A 19,089-nucleotide genomic window follows, 5' to 3' on the forward strand; every position below is an offset into this window, starting at 1 on the left:
AATATTTATGGTATTTCTTTTTGCTTCTTTGGCATGCTTTTTTGCTAAATAATATAAATATAGTACTCAAAAAACCCACACTGATTATTGTTTAATTAGCATAATGTATAATTTGCATATAGCTTCTTATAAATAAATGACCAAACAAAATGTAGATGACGTGTAAACATATTTTAGCAAAATAGCATTTAAAAAAAAATTCTCACACGGTAATAAATAATATCTAGGTACAGAGGAGTTGATACAGGGTCTGTTGTCCTGTTCCCCAGATTTGGACACTGCCATTCATCTTAAACATTTAAAAAACTGTGCAATAAGGACTGCTTGAAGATTATATATAGACTTTAAGCAACATTTCACCTGAACAAACTGAGATAAAATGACTCAAGAATCTAGTTGCGCTTTCACCCTTTATTCCCACTAGATGGCGTCCTGCTGCTACGATCCCAGTGCAGTGGGAGGTAAGGGGTCGGAGTGGAGAGGTTTCACACAGGCAGGATTTTGAGTCGGGTTTGGAAGGGATTTTCTCCTGCATGACATTATTACGTTACTGTGTGAGCCGCTGGAGTCTAACTGCCCAGGGACAAGTCCACACCTCCGGACAGGACATTTCCAGCCGCTGATCGTGTGGAACTTCTGAAAGTTTATCCAGGCAAGTGCTCGCTGGCTACAAATAATGAAGCTGCTGTTAGCATGTTAAGTTAGCATGGCAGTGACAGCATGGGAACGTTTGCATCATCCATCGATATTACAATGCTATGGATATTTTCACGCTATTTTAACCTAGTTTTCATGCTTTGCCGGGTAAAAACACTAATAGATCAGTAATAGAGTCAATGAGCCGTTCTTTAAACTCAATTTATGCTATAGCTACTTTTAGCATATTATATTGACTTGTTTAATGTGTATTCTTCAAGCTATCTTAAGTTAAAGTATATTATTTTATATAGAATACAATGTCAGTGCAGTGTTTGTTGCCAAACATGGAAGGCTTGTTTAGCTGGATGTAGCTAAATCATAGATGCAGGGTTCAGTAGATTCAGTAAGCTAAAGCTAGCACATCAGTAGCTATGTGAACCCAAGCCATTGATCATTATAGAGCACAACAAGAAATGATTGATAAAATGTAGGGCTTCACAATATATCGTATAAAATACAGATGCAATATTGGCTCAATGATCAACTGTAGCAAGAATATAAATATGTAGATTTTAGTCATAATGTTACTAAGTCTTATGTTACTCTGGCTCATGTTTTTATCAAGTCGTGACTGACTTGTAATTTAGCAATTTAGTAATTTAAGGTTTTAGTGTTTAATTTATTGTAATTTGTCATTATGTGTCATGTGTATTAAAATGTCACAAAAATATTGTATCACATTGTACACAAATATTGTACACACATATCCTTTTGTGTATACACCGTTGTTGTGTCCTTGACCACATACTTCCCCTTTAAAGATCAACTCTTGGACTAGTTGAGACCTTCTAAAACTAAACGAGGACCTTAATCTTTAAAATACACATATACATCATTGATGTCTTAATGGGAGTAGATTGTTGTTAGATGTCATACATGTTCTGTTTGTCTGTAATGTCATTGTCTTTGTGTGACGCTGTCACAGTCACTGTATTAATGCAAGACAAATTTCTTACCTCAGATTGCCCAACAATGATGCATCATAAAACAACAAAATGCATTGGTTTCTTGGAATTGGAAACCTTTAATAACACAAGCAATACAGATGTATTTCATGACAATCTGTTTCCTTAACACACTAATAGCACATTTTGAAATAACTTGTTATATACAGGTCAACAAAAGTGGCACTGTGGCGTTTAAGGATGTCAATCATTTGACCCTCTGTTAAGGTACAAACAATCTATTATAAGTGTTCACTTGTGCAAATGAAAAAGTATACTGCGCATCAATTCATTTTTTTATGATTAAGTCAGTGACTGGTTTAGCTATAACAACTAAGTGTGAGTTTGTTTGTTTTTATATTGTTCACTGCATAACATTTCACACTTCAATGTGAAATCAGTCAATGCTTTATAGATGTGTAATACTGTACGATTGAACATCCTAGGCAACGTTTTTTCACCTTTCCAAAATACCTTGAAACCGTACATTCTTACTGTGAGCTAGCTCGCCTCTCCACAGATCTAACCTGAAACTATGACTTTAACCTGCTTGTATATGGAGAAGCAAATATTTAATGCCATACTGGAACATCTCAGGCAAAACAACAGGTCCATGAAGGACAAGCAGGCACAGTGCGTCTTTTAACAACATGTCTTTTTTTGTTGTTATCAGCTCTCTTTTTTCAAATTGTGTCATAACCTTTATTCAAATGAACCTTATAACAGCCAGTACTTGTGCCTGATTCTAGCAGTTACTCATTGACTGAACATTTCCCTGCGACTCCTCTCGGCTGTGGTTGTAAAGCTCCTGTCATTCGCGCACACAGGGTTTGTCACCGTGTTTGCCTTTAGGCTGCTAGCTTCAGCTCCCAAGCACGTTTCTACCATTATGCAACTATGGATAGTAGCCTTCTCCACGCGCTGGTCGGAGGCACCTAGAGGGAAGCCGCCAATGGAGTCTCTCAGGTCAGAAAATGCCTTCAAACTGGGCATTTTAGGAAGTGAAGAGAAGAGGTGAGTGAGAAAAGTTCATGGTGTGTTTTTGAGTGAATAAACTTAAAGATCATTCTGTTAATCTGTCAATTGGGGTTTCATTTTTTCAGTTTGCATGGATTAAAAAAATTATACAACTTAAAAAAAATACAATATTTCAATCGGAATTCTGAATTGCAAAATGACATACAACTTAACTTGTGCTTTGGTTCTCAAAGGATTGTGTATAACAGTGGTGCATGGGCTTCTTCTGCTGGTACTCTGGGAGTTATGGAGAGCAGTCATTCAGAATTCAGAATAGCCATATTAGATCCATTTGTGTTGTGGTTAGTGGTTTATGGACTGTAAATATTTTCTAACGTGATACTTTGTATGACAAAGTTGCAAAATATTTTCTCCATCCCTTTCTGCAACATGAAAAGCGGATTCAAAGTCAATCATGTTTTCGTTTATGATGACGAAATCTATTGCTCTTTTTGTGTATGGGCACTATAGATTACATTAGCCTTTTTTGGTCCTCCATAGGGAATTTTTTTCTCTGCATTTAACCCATCCTTCGATGCAGCCGGGGCTAGCCGTCCAAAACGTGGGTCCCGTCTCCAGATCTTGTTCCACTCTTAGGTCACTGTAGCTGGAGGATTTGACCTATTGTGTGTAAAGGAGACACGGGGAGAAGCATGCTATCTCTGCACAGAAAGGCCACTGGTCATGTTATCAAAATCTGATTGTATGGTATTATCACTGTAATTACTTTACTTTTTATTGTCAGTAGTGTGAAATGTGTTTAGAGAAGAATGTGTAACATTTTGTCGAATGTACTTTTATTGAGTCAGACTGAATCGGTTATTTTGGTTTACTAAAAATATCAGATTTTGTACATTATTTAATGTTTTAGCCGTCCCATAACATTCATTTCAATTATGAATATTATGTGCAGATATTTACTTTACAAATTAGTCTTCATTAAGTACTAGTTTCCCCCAAATATTTGTTTACTCTCGTGTACTAGTAATTTCCTGTACTCGTACTTTTACTTGAGTAATATAATTTTAGTAACAGTACAATTTTCAGCAGTATTCCACGTCAGTAATTCATAGTGCTAGTTTTATTAAATTTAGATTTGTTTGGAGAATACTTGTTACTTGTATCTTTTCATAATATTAATCAATTATTACATAGAATGACAAAACACAATTATAATGTTCATAAACTAATCAGTCTTTGGTGCCAGTTTTCACTACCTCTTTTGGTTCTCAACTGGCACCTTTTTAAAGAATAAGGCAATGCAAAGCAAGTCAAGTAGGGCTGTAATCCTTTAGATGTTTTAGTCAATTAATCGGTTGATGGTGTTTTAGTCTACCAAAGTTTGTATTTATTGACAACCATATTTTCCGGACTACAAGTCGCACCAGTCAAAAAAACGCATAATGGAGAAGAAAAAAACACTGGAGTTTAAGTAGCATTTTTGGGGAAATTTATTTGATAAAATCCAAGAAAAATAACAGACATTTATTCTTGAAATGCAATTTAAAATACTGTAGTAATAGATTAGAGAACATGATGCATAGACAACGAACTGTCGAAAGTGTCTGGTATGTTAACGTAACATATTAACAGTTCAGATAACTATAGCATAAAGAACATGCTAACAAGTTTACCAAAGCATCAGTATTACCCCAAATTACTAAATTCATTGAATTCTTCTTCCTCTGTGTCACTTCTAAACAACTCCACAAACTCCAGAGGAAGTGCAGATTCTTCTTCTGCGTCGCTTCTACGTTGTCGGTGTGAAAATAATCAACATGTGGCATGCGGTTGCCAGTGTGAAAATAAATAATATCACATAAGTCACTCTGGAGTATAAGTCGCACCCCGACCAAAACTTACTTGTAGTCCGGAAAATAATAATCTGGTAATTATTTTATTTAGGATAAAATGATTTATATGGCACAGCAGAAGAAATGAGATATGGAGTGAAAAAAAAAGTATGACAGTGTACAAGCTTATTTACATTTTCATTTATGTTTGTTTGTTTATTTGGTCAGGACAGTGCATGTTAATGAACATGCATGAAATGCATGCTTTCCATTGGTTGTCCCGCATTCACTCTCACAACACACTCTTTCATGCACCAGCATACTATTGTACATACAGCTGTGTGGAAAAAGTGTTTGTCCCCTTTCTGATTTCTTATTTTTTTCTTAAAGGCTCAATGGACGATTTTTTCGGCGATTTGAGAACGCTGGCGGATGTGCGCATGCGCACTCCCCCGTGCGGACTGATACAACACTGAAAAATAAACACTCTTTTTACATTGTTTATTAGCGCAACGGATCGCATCGCATCTCTCGTCTCCCGTAGATTTCCGTCTTTTATGAGTCAACTCGAACTGTCTTTCTCCGTCTTCATTTTGTCCCGTACACTGAGAGAACTATATTATGATAGATCAATGCGCTTAGACACGCGGAACCGTGCTGCTCTCGGGGGACGAGCCACACGCGGCTGCAGGTGAGCGGTAGGTGCGTTTTATGATTGATACGTGGCAGGACAAATTGGCAGTCCACGCCACGAGGAAATAAGACTAAAATTTGGGCCAAAAAAATCGTCCATTCAACCTTTAAGTTTCAGATCACCAAACAAATTGAAATATTAGTCAAAGTCAACCCAAGGAAAAACAAAATGCAGTTTTAGAATAAATGTTTTTTTTTATTAAGGGAAAACAAAATCCAAACCTGAGTGGCCCTTTGTGAAAAAGTAATTGCCCCCTAAACCTAATAACTGGTTGAGCCTCCCTTAGCAACAACAACTGCTATCAAGCGTTTGCAATAACTTGCAGTGAGTCTCTATTACAGCGCTGTGGTGGTCCTCTCATCTTTGCAAAATTGTTGTAATTCAATCACATTGGAGGGTTTTTGAGCATGAGGCCTTTTTAAGGTCATGCCACAGCATCTCAATAGGATTCAGGTCATGACTTTGACTAGACCTCATTGAAAGGTTTACCTGCTGGTGTTCTAGATCATTGTCCTGCAGCAGAACCCAAGTTCGCTTCAGCCTGAGGTCACAAACAGATGGCCGGACGTTCTCCTTCAGGATTTGTTGGTAGATTGCAACATTCATGGTTCCATTTATCACATTGGATATGGAGTGAATTAGCTGATTTTGTAGTACATCATGAGTTTAATTTTCAGAATGCTGACAATAATATTCAACTAATCGATCGATAGGGCATTTGTTTTGTCAACCAAGAATTTCTTTAGTCGACTACAGCCCTATAGTCAAGTTTATTTGTAGAGCAGAATTGCACAAAAACATTAAAATCTAAATTCAAACACATAAAAACATAGAAAAGAGTGCGGGGGAAATCCAGCAGCTGCCCTAGTAATACAGGACTCGTGTTGTCTGTGTTGAGGGTTCTCACCTATTTGACACATCTTGCCCAGCTTTTGCACTTGACTGGCAGTTGACTATTGCAGGCGTGGAGCACTGGGGCCCGGACACAAAGCCTGCTCATTGAGAACCATATCAGCTCAATCCAGGATTAAACTGCGATTGGGCCGTGCCAAATCTGGCTCAGAGCTGCGTGCCATGTAACCCCTGCACGCAGGCACACAGCGCTCATAGATGCAGGCTATACCTCTGGAAGTTGGGTTTAGTTTCTTCTAAAAGTGAGAAAACAATGGATCAAAGTCTCTTCTGGAGCATTGCAGAATGCTTTGTTGGCTGGGACATGTTTACCGTGAGGTGTATTTTTAACTACAGAGGCTCCCGAGATGAGGTCCACATGGGGAATAGTGCCTCTGCTTCAGGGAGCAAGCAAGGAAAGAAAACTAACATTCAAATGTACAAATCAAAAAGTTCAGTGGGGGGATACATTGCTTTAAAAAGGCATGGAGGAATCAGGGTTTAATTTTACCGGTCCACAATGTAACCTTTCTAGTGGAGGAAAATGTTTTTCTCCATGCTGATTATATTCCTTAGTCTAGAATGTTCCCCACTATGGCATTAAACTATCACTTTGGACAAGCACCAGGTCAAGATATAGGTCTGTAAATAAAATAAAATAAAATGCATGTTTTTGAGCAATAAAACACACTCCTGATCAAGCAATATGGAGACAAGTGTCCATGTGTTTGCCCTCTGCTCTGGCATTATTGACACTTTACTAGCTGTGTGAGTGTGTGTTTGGAGTGAAAAAGGTGGAAATTAGTCCTAGATTACTGTGTGACGTGTTTGTGTGTCCCATGTTCTTTAACATGCACAGTCCGCAGTTCAGTCCAAACAAACCTACTATTATAGCAAATTATTCAAGTCCATTACAGAATAACTGAGAGAGACCAAGCTTAAGGGCTGAAACTTTAAATTATTTTAGTAGACGACTAGTCAAATGATTATTTTGATTGTACATTGAGATTTGTGTAGATATATATTTTTAATCAAATACATTTCAATGTTGGAATAAGCTGACTGAAGGCTTTTAGACGAAGGATAATACTTGGATAATAAAGTGTATTAGGATGAAAATCAGAAATGGTTTATTCTTTCGTCTGTGTTTTAGGGTTTGCATTGTCCAGATAATGATTACAATGATCAAAAATACTTTCATTTTAAAAGTCAACCAGTCACAGATATTCCGATTGATTGTTGCTGCCCTTGCTTAAAGACGTTCTTTCTACACAGGAATATAACATAGATGTGATTCTGTTTTAGTGCTATGCTTAAAATTAAAATGGGAAAATTTAAGAACACATCAGTGCTGTATGTAACACCCTTTAATATATTAGTTTTACTTTTCTTTGCACGCTAATCCCATTTTAGGCGTTATGTTGTGTGCAAACGTATTCCATGTGAGTGTACTGTGGAATGAATTAGATTACTGGTGGGTGTTGCTGATAGGACTGCCTGAAGGCCAGAAGCCCTCGCCTCTGGGTGTGCTGGTTAAACGTTTCGGTGTGTGCCTGCTGGAACAGATTTGAACATATTTGAACTATGTGCTTAGTAATCACAAAGGAGTGAGAGGTTTGGATTGGCTACAAGTCACCGGGACATGGCAGCTTATGCTAGGCTCTGTTTGTGTTTACTTTGAGCTCTAGGTTAATAATCTTGAATGACTATCTACAATCCAACGCAGCACTATTTAAAAAAACTAGGCAGGTACACTCGCCAAACATCGACTTGCAACACAATATGATTATTATTTTTATTTATTTTTTCTAATATCCGTTTCCCAATGTACCGTTTTTAGGCCCGAGCCCCAGCAGGGCAAACTGCAGTTGCAACTGTCTGACCAGCGTTGCAACTGTCTGACCAAACATGTTTGGTACCCCGTCGCCCCTGGCAAGTACAGTGAACTAGCCCATGCCGAAGGCATGGATCATGCATACTTACTCCTGCTATGACAGAAATAGTCAACAATGAGTGAATGGGCGTAGTCCATTCACTCATTGTTGACTTGGGCCAAAAATATCGTCCATTCAACCTTTAAGGCTGCACACTTAGAAGCATCAGTTCTACCAATGCAAAACACGCTAAATCTACTGTTTCACTCACCTGCGCGCCGCGTCTCCTCGCTCTCCTTCCATGGTCCGTTTTGGGCAAACGCAGAAGAAAAAATCTTGGAATGGAAATTATATTTATATTTCGTCCACCTGTTCAATATATTTCATTTAAAAATCCGTAAACCTAGTAAAAAAATAACTGCGGCCTTACCCATTTGGTAAATTTTTAAGACCATTTTTTCAAAAATGTATTGGGAAATGTATCGTAATAATAAGGGAATTGCATCGGAATATCCATGTATTGGGATACTTATCGTGACCCCTGTATCGGGATACTTATCCTGACCCCTGTATCGGGATACTTATCCTGACCCCTGTATCGGGTTACTTATCGTGACCCCTGTATCGGGATACGTATCGTGACCCCTGTATCGGGATACGTATCGTGACCCCTGTATCGGGCGATACGTATCGTGACCCCTGTATCGGGCGATACGTATCGTGACCCCTGTATCGGGCGATACGTATCGTGACCCCTGTACTGGACGATACGTATCGGGATACGTATCGTCCAATACAGGGGTCACGATAAGTATCGGGATACGTATCGGGCGATACGTATCGGGATACGTATCGTGACCCTGTATCGGGATATGTATCGTATCGCGAGGGTCTTGGCAATACCCAGCCCTACAGAAAACTCTCTTGGGAAACCCTGGTTGTTTAAAAAAATTGCCAGCAACATCAAACGTTTTTCTATGCTATAATACTGCAGGGCTCAGAATAAGCGGTATCACATCGCAAAATGCGATGCAATTTCTCTCAAATGCGATGCATTCGTCACAAAAAACTGCTGTTGTTCGCAGCTTTTGCGATACAAAAAATGTTGTTCAATTGTATAACCAAAACGCCTAAAAAAGCACTGATCACTCGTCAATCGGTCGACAACAACGGCATGACACAATGTAGGATGTTGTGTTGACTTTACAAGGTCCTGCTGATCGCCGCGTCTGAAAACGGGAGAGCGTGCGGAGCTGCGCATGTCCGCAGGGCGACGACGGTCTTCAGACTAGAACAGGCTTCTGAGAACCCCGAGGATGTCAAATTCAAAGGGGTCAAACTCACTCATGTCCAGGACAAAACCAAGACGTGTTGCATCTGGAAAAATCCAGACCCGTAAGAGAAGTCATTCTGATACAAACAGCTCATCGTCATGACAAGTCTGGTGGTGATATGTAACTTGTGAGTGTAAAGACAATTAATATGTAAATGAGACTCATGCAAATAGTCATCTGATTGATGATGATATGAAAGAAAGTTGTAAATAATAATTATTTGAAAGTTTTCTGTTTTATTTAGAAACATTTTAAGTGTTTTAAAAGTTATTTTGTTCAGTTTTTTTTTCCAAATACATTTGAAATAAATAATCTTGTTACATCAAGGAAAATATTGATTGTTAGTCATTTTCGTGTTTTGGTATGCAACTTATCAAATTCCTATACAAATTTGAGTGTAGCGGATTACCTGAGCAGTTACATACCTTCACAAGGTATACCTTCATTTCGATTGGATTGGCCACGGTGCTGAATGTTTGGGTCTGTTGCAGATTAGAGGAATATGTCCACACCTCTGTGAATACCCTGTCTGTGCTGAATGAGCCGAGTGTTGGAGCTGTGGAGCATGTGACAGCAGTCTGAGAACACACCCTGAGCACAGACACCCTCATAACTCCTGTGTCTGTGCCCTGAGCCCAGTCTGTGGCATTGTGCGCATCAACTCCCACTCAGCTGTGTTTGTGTTCATACTTGTATATTTAATGTTTTTGGCAGTTTAAATATCTGTTTTTGTAGTTCTAAAGTAACAAATCAACTAGTCAACAATAAACAGTAATTGTAGTTGTCTTTTGGTAATAATCATAATTGTTATCTGGACTAAACGGACTCTAAAACACATACAAAAGAAGCTTTTTATGACAAAGAGCGCAGCATTATTAAATCAAATTTTTCATCAATAACACACAGTTTTTGAAGATATTCTTATCTAGAGGCCTTCACTCATCAAATTTCAAGCTTTATTTGGTTTGAAACATTAAGATGTCTCAACATTTAACAACATTTTCAACATTTATGACCCACCCTAGACTCCGCCAACCTCTCCAACTACCGCCCCATCTCCAACCTGCCGTTCCTCTCAAAAACGCTGGAACGCATCGTCGCCGCCCAACTTCACACCCACCTCCAGTCAAACAACCTCTATGAACCCCTCCAATCTGGCTTCCGCCCACTTCACAGCACTGAAACAGCCCTGGTCAAAGTACTCAACGATCTCCTCACCTCTGCAGACTCCGGGGCCCTCAACATCCTGTTACTACTAGACCTCAGCGCAGCCTTTGACACTATAAACCATTCCATCCTCCTACAAAGGCTGCGCCAACTGGGTGTTGAGGGCTCTGCACTTGACTGGCTCACATCCTTACCTCACCAACAGGCAAGAGTTCATTTCCCTCTCCGGTCACTCATCCACCCTCTCCCCAGTAACGCAGGGGGTCCCCCAGGGCTCAGTCCTCGGCCCCCTCCTCTTCATCTGCTACATCTTCCCCCTTGGTCACATCCTCCGCCAACTCAACCTGGACTTTCACTGCCACGCTGACGACACCCAGATATACCGCACCACCAAATCCACCCAAAACCCTCCCCTCAGCCACATCGAAACCTGCATCTCTACAATAAAATCATGGCTCACTCTCAACTTCCTCAAACTGAACAGTGACAAAACAGAGCTCCTCCTCATTGGCACCAAATCCACTCTCAATAAAACTGGTCCCTCTACCCTGGTACGCAATCTCGGTGTCATCATGGACCCCACCCTCTCCTTCACTCCCCATGTCAGCCACATCGTCAAGACCTCATACTTCCACCTCTGCCGCATCGCCAAAATCCGACACTGCCTCACCCTCCCCGCTGCTGAATCCCTCATCCATGCCTTCATCTCCTCCCGCCTTGACTACTGCAACTCCCTCCTCACTGGCATCTCCTCCCATTCCCTCCATAGACTCCAAATGGTCCAAAACTCCGCTGCCCGCCTCCTCACCCACACCCGGTCCCGTGATCACATCACTCCCGTTCTCCGCTCTCTCCACTGGCTCCCCATCAAGCAGCGCATAAACTTTAAAATACTCCTCCTCACCTTCAAAGCTCTTCACCACCTTGCCCCCCCTTACCTGTCTGACCTCCTCATCCCCCACCGCCCCTCCCGAGCTCTCCGATCCTCCTCCTCTCTCACCCTGACTGCACCAACATCCCGACTCAAAACTTTTGGCGACAGAGCATTCTCCCGAACAGCACCCCGACTCTGGAACTCCCTCCCCCAACCTGTCCACCACTTGCCCTCACTCACAACATTCAAATCCCGCCTAAAAACATACCTCTTCACCCAAGCCTATGACCTCCCCTACCCCTAGCCTCCTCTACCCCATTGCCTACTCTTCTACCCCCTGTTACATCCCCATCTTTTTCTCTCTACTTCTTCTGTCTTGTTCATTTTATCTGTATATTAATGTGTATTGTACCTGTTGTCCCCCCCTGTCTGTAAATACCCCCCCTTTTTTATTGTGTTCAGCGTCTTTGGGTCACTGAAAAGCGCTATATAAATAAAAGTTATTATTATTATTATTATTATGATGAAGTAATCATTTGACTTGTCGACTAATGACTGACTGACTAATCAGCTACTAAAATGTTATTTGCAGCTTGTAACTTTGCAATACAAATAAAAAGGAATATAACAAAATTGAATTGAATGATATTTCTTTTTTTTTTTTTAACAGTTTTTTAGGAGCTGTATATTCAATATCCTTCCAAATCTGAACTGTACTGTAAATGTTGGTAAATAAATCCTTCCTTCTCATTCCTAACTGGCTGCTGTGCTGCCGTCCCTCAGGTCCCTGGATGCCCCGCGGCGCCCCGCCCTCGGCTGCTCGGCGCTTCCTAATGGCCGGCAGTTGACCCCGCCCACCAAAATGACGCTGCGCGAGCAGCTCAAGGAGAAGATCTCTGCGGCCTTCTACCGCCATGGGCTGCTGTGTGCCTCCTACCCTGTGCCCATCATCCTGTTCACCTCGGTCAGCATCCTCACCTGCTGGTACGCTGTCCTCCGGGCTTAGCCTCACCTTAGGGACTTGTACTAAATATTCAATTGCAAGCTCCTAGATGGCACTACATAGGTTCTTACTACTGCCTGCAGCGATTAATCACCTAATCGTGACTTATCAACTATGAAATGTCATTGTAGTGGGATTTTGATCATTGCTAACATCACATGATCTCTCTGGGTGGAGTCTGCATGTCCTCCCCGTGTTTGAGTGGGTTCTCGCCGGGTCCTCCAGCTTCCTCCCACCGTCCAAAGACAGGCAAAATTGTCAACTCTAAATTTGCACACACAATACCCTTTTTAGGAAGAAAAAAGGAAAAAGTTTGATTGGGCTATCATTTATTTAGCGCTGCGTTAAGATAGGAAGGTTGGCCTTAGGCTATAATATGATTATTCTTTATTGGAGTAAAACTAGCCTTTAGACTTTTTCATGCTGTGCATGTCCTGTTTTATTTAGATGATTTCTCAGACTAAAGTGTCTCTCTGAACCTCATCATCGTGTTACTCCGCCTCCTCCTGTAACAGCAGCAGAGACGGTCTCTCCTCCTCAGACTCTGTGTCTGGTCAGACACACAAAACTCTTCTCTCCTCCTTAAAACCTCTCACACTAAAGTTATTTGGAGTAAACATGTCCAAACTGATCGTTAAGGAGGAAAACTAATCAAATAATGTCTGAAAAAAAACATTGTGTTTATCACAGGTCTTGAGTGAATTTGTTGCATTTCAGTGTGGGAAACACATGTATTTATATTTATCAAACCATGTTTTACTTCGAGTCTTCAGAACCATCATAACATACGTTACAGTATGCACTGTCTCAAATATTGTGCTGTTCCACAAATGTAAGTTTTAAAAAGTACTTGAGGAATCTAATAATCAAGTAAGAGTAACTGTAAGATTAATTGTCTTAAATAAAGCCAAATCTGATATTATCAAAGGAGACACAAACATGAGCCAAACTAAATGCCTGAAAGAGCGCTGCAAGAAACACAAATGTACAAATCATTTCATATTATCAACATAAAGTTTTCGTCACTTGTAGATTTCCAAAATGTTATTAAGTGCGAATGAAAAGCATGCTGTCCAAAACTACTCCAAGAAGTAAAATTTCTTCAAAAAATGACTAAAGTGAATGTAACGGAGTACTACACAGTGTACTACCCACCTCTGTACATGGCATACAATAAAACTGTACCACAAGGGAACAAATAAGCCAAGTCTCAGGACCAAGATTCACTCATATCAAAGCTTCAATTTCAGTAAATGCTTAGGTCTTTTTAATGAAGAGGTCTTAAACTAATCCAGTATAAAAGCAGAGTTTGGACTTGTTTATGTTAAATTAAATCAGTACTTAAAGCCACTTTAATTTTGTTTTTTTACAAGATAAAATGACATCAAAATGAAAATGAAGTGAAATGAATCTGAATTTATTTTCTGCCATGATGTTGCCCATCCCTGTTTGAAACATAAGATAAGATCATTTGAACTTGAGTTCAGGTTGAACTTCCGTGCTCTGTCCATCTGCAGAAATGTGCCTTCCCCCTGAGCTCCGTCCTCCTCAGCATGGACTCTCCACACAATGAGAGTCCAGCTGAACGGACATGGGTCAGAGAGTTGTTCTGGACAGGGGAGTGAAAGAACGCACTGACCCAGACACCTGCTGTACCCTGTCCTTACAGCACCTTACAGCAGGGGGCACACTCTTATACACACACACACACACACACACACACACACACACACACACATACACATAGGCCTAAGCGCCACACGGACACACCACACCAAGCAAAGGTCTGTGAGAAAAGGCCCCTCCATCAGCCTGTCAGGAGGGGGCCGCACTGGCACAAAAGGGCCCTTTGTGGTGGTACAGTGACCTCTGAGACCGGCCTGTGAATTCAGAAGGGCCAGAGCTGCAAAGAGGGAGTCAAGTTGTGTAAGAGGCGGATGTTACACGAACGTTACACGAGCAAGTTTTGCTTGGCATTTCGCTTTCTATAACTTAAAGTAATTTGACATGAAAATTAGCAGCATGGCTAGTGGTCAAGACGGATATGTTGTAGTGACAGAAATCTGGTCTGTTGATGGTTTTAAAGTTACTTAAACGGAGTGAAACAAAGAAAAAAACATTTTAAGCATGGAAAATATCAAAAGCTCAAATAATACCAGTGACGAGTTGATGAAATGGGTTTGTGAAACCTTAAGAGCCTGGAATTTCAGTTCAAACTGCTGTTTGTCGGGCTGTCACAGGTAAAATATTATAAGTTTAAATAGAGTGCAGCGATTAGATTATCTTTCAAATCCACTACTTAAAGTATAGTTTACAATTTGAATAATTAAATATTCGGAAGATATAGACTCTAAAACACATGCCAAAAGAAGTTTTATAAAGCTTGGATTATACTTCCTGCACGGAAATGAGCCACCGAGGGCAGTGGTGAACACGTTGGCAGTATTTATAATCAGAGCGGTTCATTGGGCTGAATATACACTTTAAAAAAAAAAGCTTTATTAAGACTGCTTGTCAAAAATCTCATAGTACAATACAAATTGTAAAATGAATTGCTGACTAGTCGGTTACTAAAAAATTGTTCAGTGCAACCCTGTCATTGTTATAATATAATATGACTATTCATAATATTGAAAAGTAAGAAACATAAGAAAAAGTTGAATTGATTATTGGGATAATCATTAATAGTTATTGAATAATCGTTGCTTGTATTAGAAACATTCCGAGAGAAGAGGTTTATTGGTCAAACAAGGGAAAGATTTCACCCAATGACAAAGGAAACATGCCAATTTAGTGTTTTTAATGAAAACCTATTTTGTTTGCAAGTATACTCAATCAAGGTGTATATATCTTATTTCTTTTAGAGAACTTTTGTTAGTGAGATGCGTTTTTATTAGGGTGGTCAAAGTTAACACGTTAGCTCATGCAATTGATTATAGAAAATTAACACATTAATCACAGATCTGTTTAAACCAAACACTGATTTTAGATTGCTGAGTGAAAGAGGAGCAGCACTGACATCACATGGTTAAATTGACACATAAAATCCATCACCACACACAAGTTTTATCCCGTCACGGGACACTGGTTGCCCAACTCCAGATCCCTGCGGCGTCCTCAGTTTAGGGCAAAGCCGTGCACTCCCCGATGCCCAATGTCGAGTGATCTGCCACTGATGTTTATGAGCGCATAGCAGCAGATTAAACCGCAGACTAAAATTTTTGTTTTTAAATTATTTCTATAGATTTGTGAAATAATCATTTAATTTCATTGTGTAAACACGTCTAAATAGTAATTTAAATAATTACATTTTTTAAAAAGCACGCTACGTGATCAATCCCATTTCAGACCCAGATTAATCTTGCTCTAAAAATTGTTTTTTTATAATGACCAAACTGGAGGAGTGGCCACAGCAGATCCCTGTATAAACAACAGATCTTCCTCTGGTAGAGGACCCGCGCTTAGAAAAAAGGGTTATATATGGTGAAAGAAGGCCAAAATAGTGCTACCTGGTGGTCTAGTGGTTAAGGGGGCAGCCTCCATGTGCAGTCGGCCACAGTGTCGCGAGTTTGAATCCCTGCTCTGACAATTTACTACATGTCCTCCCTTCTCTCAGCCCCATTTCACGCTCAGCAGTCCTGTCTATAAGCCTAAGGGCAAAAACATCTTTAAACAAAAATTAGCCATATTGTTAAACACTTGAGCAGCAGTATGAATATGGCACAATTAAACATTTTGGTAGTTTGTATTTATTTTGTTCATGTTATTATTTGATTCTCCACAGCTCAAATGTGAAAATATGGTCATTGGCAAATTGGCAGAGCAGAATTTGGAGAGAGACTTTGCTTTTTCCTGGACAAAGACTTTTGATGGTCCAACTGGAAAAGCCTGAAGCCCTGGTTCTTTTATATGAAGAGCTCTGCTCTTTGACCTGCCTAAAACAGTGTGTCCAAATGTTGTATCGGTCGTGGGGAGGTGGAGGCCTTTTACACCATCATTGTGCTGGGATTAAAATGTCACCTGTAAGAAAAGAGACCTGCATACTTGTGCTCTTAAGAACAGAATCAGATTTCTTATTTGGCAAATGTCGGGTCATGTCAACATTCCTTTGGGGTGTGTGAAGCTAACTTGGGCATTGCTCTGGCTGAAGCTCTGTTACCAAAGTTAGATTTTTATCTGAGCTTTACTTTGACTTAGTTGGAATTACAACAGGTTTCAAATAACATTACAGTTCGCCAATAGCTTTTTTCTGTTTGTATATAATGTATATATATATATATATATATATATATATATTATATATATATATATATATATATTATATATATTTATATATATATATATATATATATATATATATTTATATATATATTTATATATATATATATATATATATATATATATATATATATATATATATATATATATATATATATATATATATATATATATATATATATATATATATATATATATATATATATATATATATATATATATATATATATATATATATATATATATATATTTCTGCCCTTTTGCCCTGCACTAGGAGGAGTGCTTGTGTTCATAAAATAGCCCTGCATACTGAGTTGAAAATGTTCTTTTCTCCTCTCCAGGAAATATATATTCAGCTGATCAACTGCAGCTCTCGACATGTCAAAGATGTCGAAATAGTTGAAGTAGTATCTCAGACTTTCTCATCCCATTGTTGTTAACACCGCCACGCCGTCTCTCCTGTAGCTACCCGCTGCTGAGGCTGCCTCTGCCCGGGACAGGCCCAGTGGAGTTCACCACAGGGGTGCGAGACTATAGCGCCCCCTCCTCTGAGCTCCATGGAGATCTGGGAGAGCGGCCAGACTGGGTAAGCTCAGTCTTACACATATTCTGGTAGTTTTCTACTTTTGACTGCTGTTTAGAACTGTAAAGGTTTTTATTTATACCAGGTTCAAAAAAAATTTAATGGCAGATAAACGGGTATTTATTTTTCAATTATTTGTCAATCCAGACTTTTTACTGTAAGTCACTGGTCTGGACCTGGCCTGTACAAATCCGATAACCGCAAAATGAAACCAGATTTTGGGGTTAGGGTTAGTGTGTGTTTACATGCATAAAATAAATCTCATAATTGATAATCATCTAGCTGACATATCTTAGTTAAATAATGGATTTTTAGAATAACTGTTTTTTGAAGACAAAGTACAATGAATTTTAAAATAACACTTTCAATCTTTAACATTTTCTCTTTATTAGTGTGCCCTTTTTTGCATAATTTTCCTTGTCCAAACCTGCGCAGATGTGAACAAACATAACTCCAGAAATTAGTTGCGCATGTAACCTAGTCACTGTTGAATTTAGATAGAAACTCAAGTTTGATATCAGATCATAAACTCAAGTTTGATATCAGATCATTAATCAATTTGTTGTTTGGACAGTGAAAGGTTGCCAAGATTTGTACTAAATTTGATGCTGATGAATCTAAAGTGAAGCCGTTTATGGATGTCCTGATGGAGTATATTTACAGACAAAACAGTTTTTCATTTAAATCAATCAAATGTACAAATGTACAAATGTTTCCGGTGTCATTTGAATGTAATTCTTCCTTGGAAATAAGCATATTTGCACTATATTTTACGGATGTTCATTAATATACAATGTCCCTATCAAATAAATAAATCTATTATTTCTGCATATGACATGTTTACGAGACTTTAGACCGGATAATAATTATCCATTTACCAATATCTCAATAATCTATTAATAATAGATATAATCTATTAATTGCAATTAAACCTTTGTTGTAAAGGAGTACATTCTCAAAGAGTATGTTGTAAAAGAAGCGTGGGACAAAAATTAGACCGCTGTGCACTTTCTGTGTGTAATTTCTTTCTTGTAAACCAAGTATTGAGAGATTTTAGCAGCCCCCTGATTAGCTGTGCTTGGGTGGCCCATCCCACTTTCCCTTCACCGACTGAAAAAAATTGTTTTAAATTCATGCACAAGCCAGAAAAATCATTGCTTTTGAATACTGATGATGTGGCAAAGGGTTCATTAGAGCTGGGACGAGTTACACAGATATCCTGTTTCGTGGGGTGAAAATACCCCAGCTTTAACTGATGAACTTGTTTTAGCCAGTTTGTACGTATGTGTTGCAGTACCATGGCCTCCCGGTGGCTTACATCCAGCAGGTCCTGGTGAAGGCGGCCGTGTCTCCGTGGGACAGCAGCCTGGTGCCAGTGGACGCTTTCCGCTCACCTCTGGGCCGAGTGTTCAACCTGCTGGAGGAGATCCGCAACCACGTCCACAACGATGGGTAAACTTTGCTACCACACCTCTCGCAAATCATCATTATTCAGTTAATATTCATTTCACTTGAAGCCCCAATTATTTTGCAATTAATGATGGTTCATAACTAGGAAAATGATTGTTCATAAAAGGTAAACACTGAATTGAATCTCGCTGTTTGTTTACTCCATATAAATAATTCAATCATATATATGGTAAATTATATTTACAAATGATATTATGAAGTAAATAACTTCATAAACAAATATACTGGTAATAAGATAAGATAAGATATTCCTTTATTGTCCCACATGGGGAAATTTCATTGATTCAAGGCAGGTAGATACAGAGGTAGATACAGAAGGAAAGAACAGATCACTTATAGGAAGTTTGAAAAACACTCTCAGTAGAAGATCTCCTATAAACAAAAACTCCCATAGACAAAACCTCCCATCACCCAAAAAGGAATGGAGGGGAATAATAAAGATAAAAATAAATACATAAATACCATTGC

The 19,089-nt window shown here is 39.2% G+C and overlaps 1 protein-coding gene across 3 annotated transcripts in view; it reads left to right on the forward strand.

Annotated features, from left to right (window-relative positions):
* The first annotated feature begins 468 nt into the window (after positions 1 to 468).
* The window catches only part of scap (SREBF chaperone), a 58,022-nt gene continuing 39,401 nt past the window's right edge, over positions 469 to 19,089 (forward strand). For 2 of the 3 annotated variants that reach the window (XM_072459919.1, XM_072459920.1), the window contains exons 1-4: positions 2,635 to 2,657; positions 12,071 to 12,271; positions 17,034 to 17,154; positions 18,446 to 18,603. In XM_072459919.1, coding sequence (XP_072316020.1) covers positions 12,150 to 12,271; positions 17,034 to 17,154; positions 18,446 to 18,603 — 401 coding nt within the window. In that variant the 5' untranslated portion in view covers positions 2,635 to 2,657; positions 12,071 to 12,149. Of the gene's footprint in view, positions 653 to 2,634; positions 2,658 to 12,070; positions 12,272 to 17,033; positions 17,155 to 18,445; positions 18,604 to 19,089 lie in introns of those variants that run through there. The other variant, XM_072459921.1, reaches the window with a different exon arrangement.

The sequence above is a fragment of the Eucyclogobius newberryi genome, unplaced genomic scaffold, assembly GCF_026437365.1.
Source record: "Eucyclogobius newberryi isolate DKJ021-1_F unplaced genomic scaffold, fEucNew1.0.hap1 SCAF_3, whole genome shotgun sequence".
Lineage (NCBI taxonomy): Eukaryota > Metazoa > Chordata > Actinopteri > Gobiiformes > Gobiidae > Eucyclogobius > Eucyclogobius newberryi.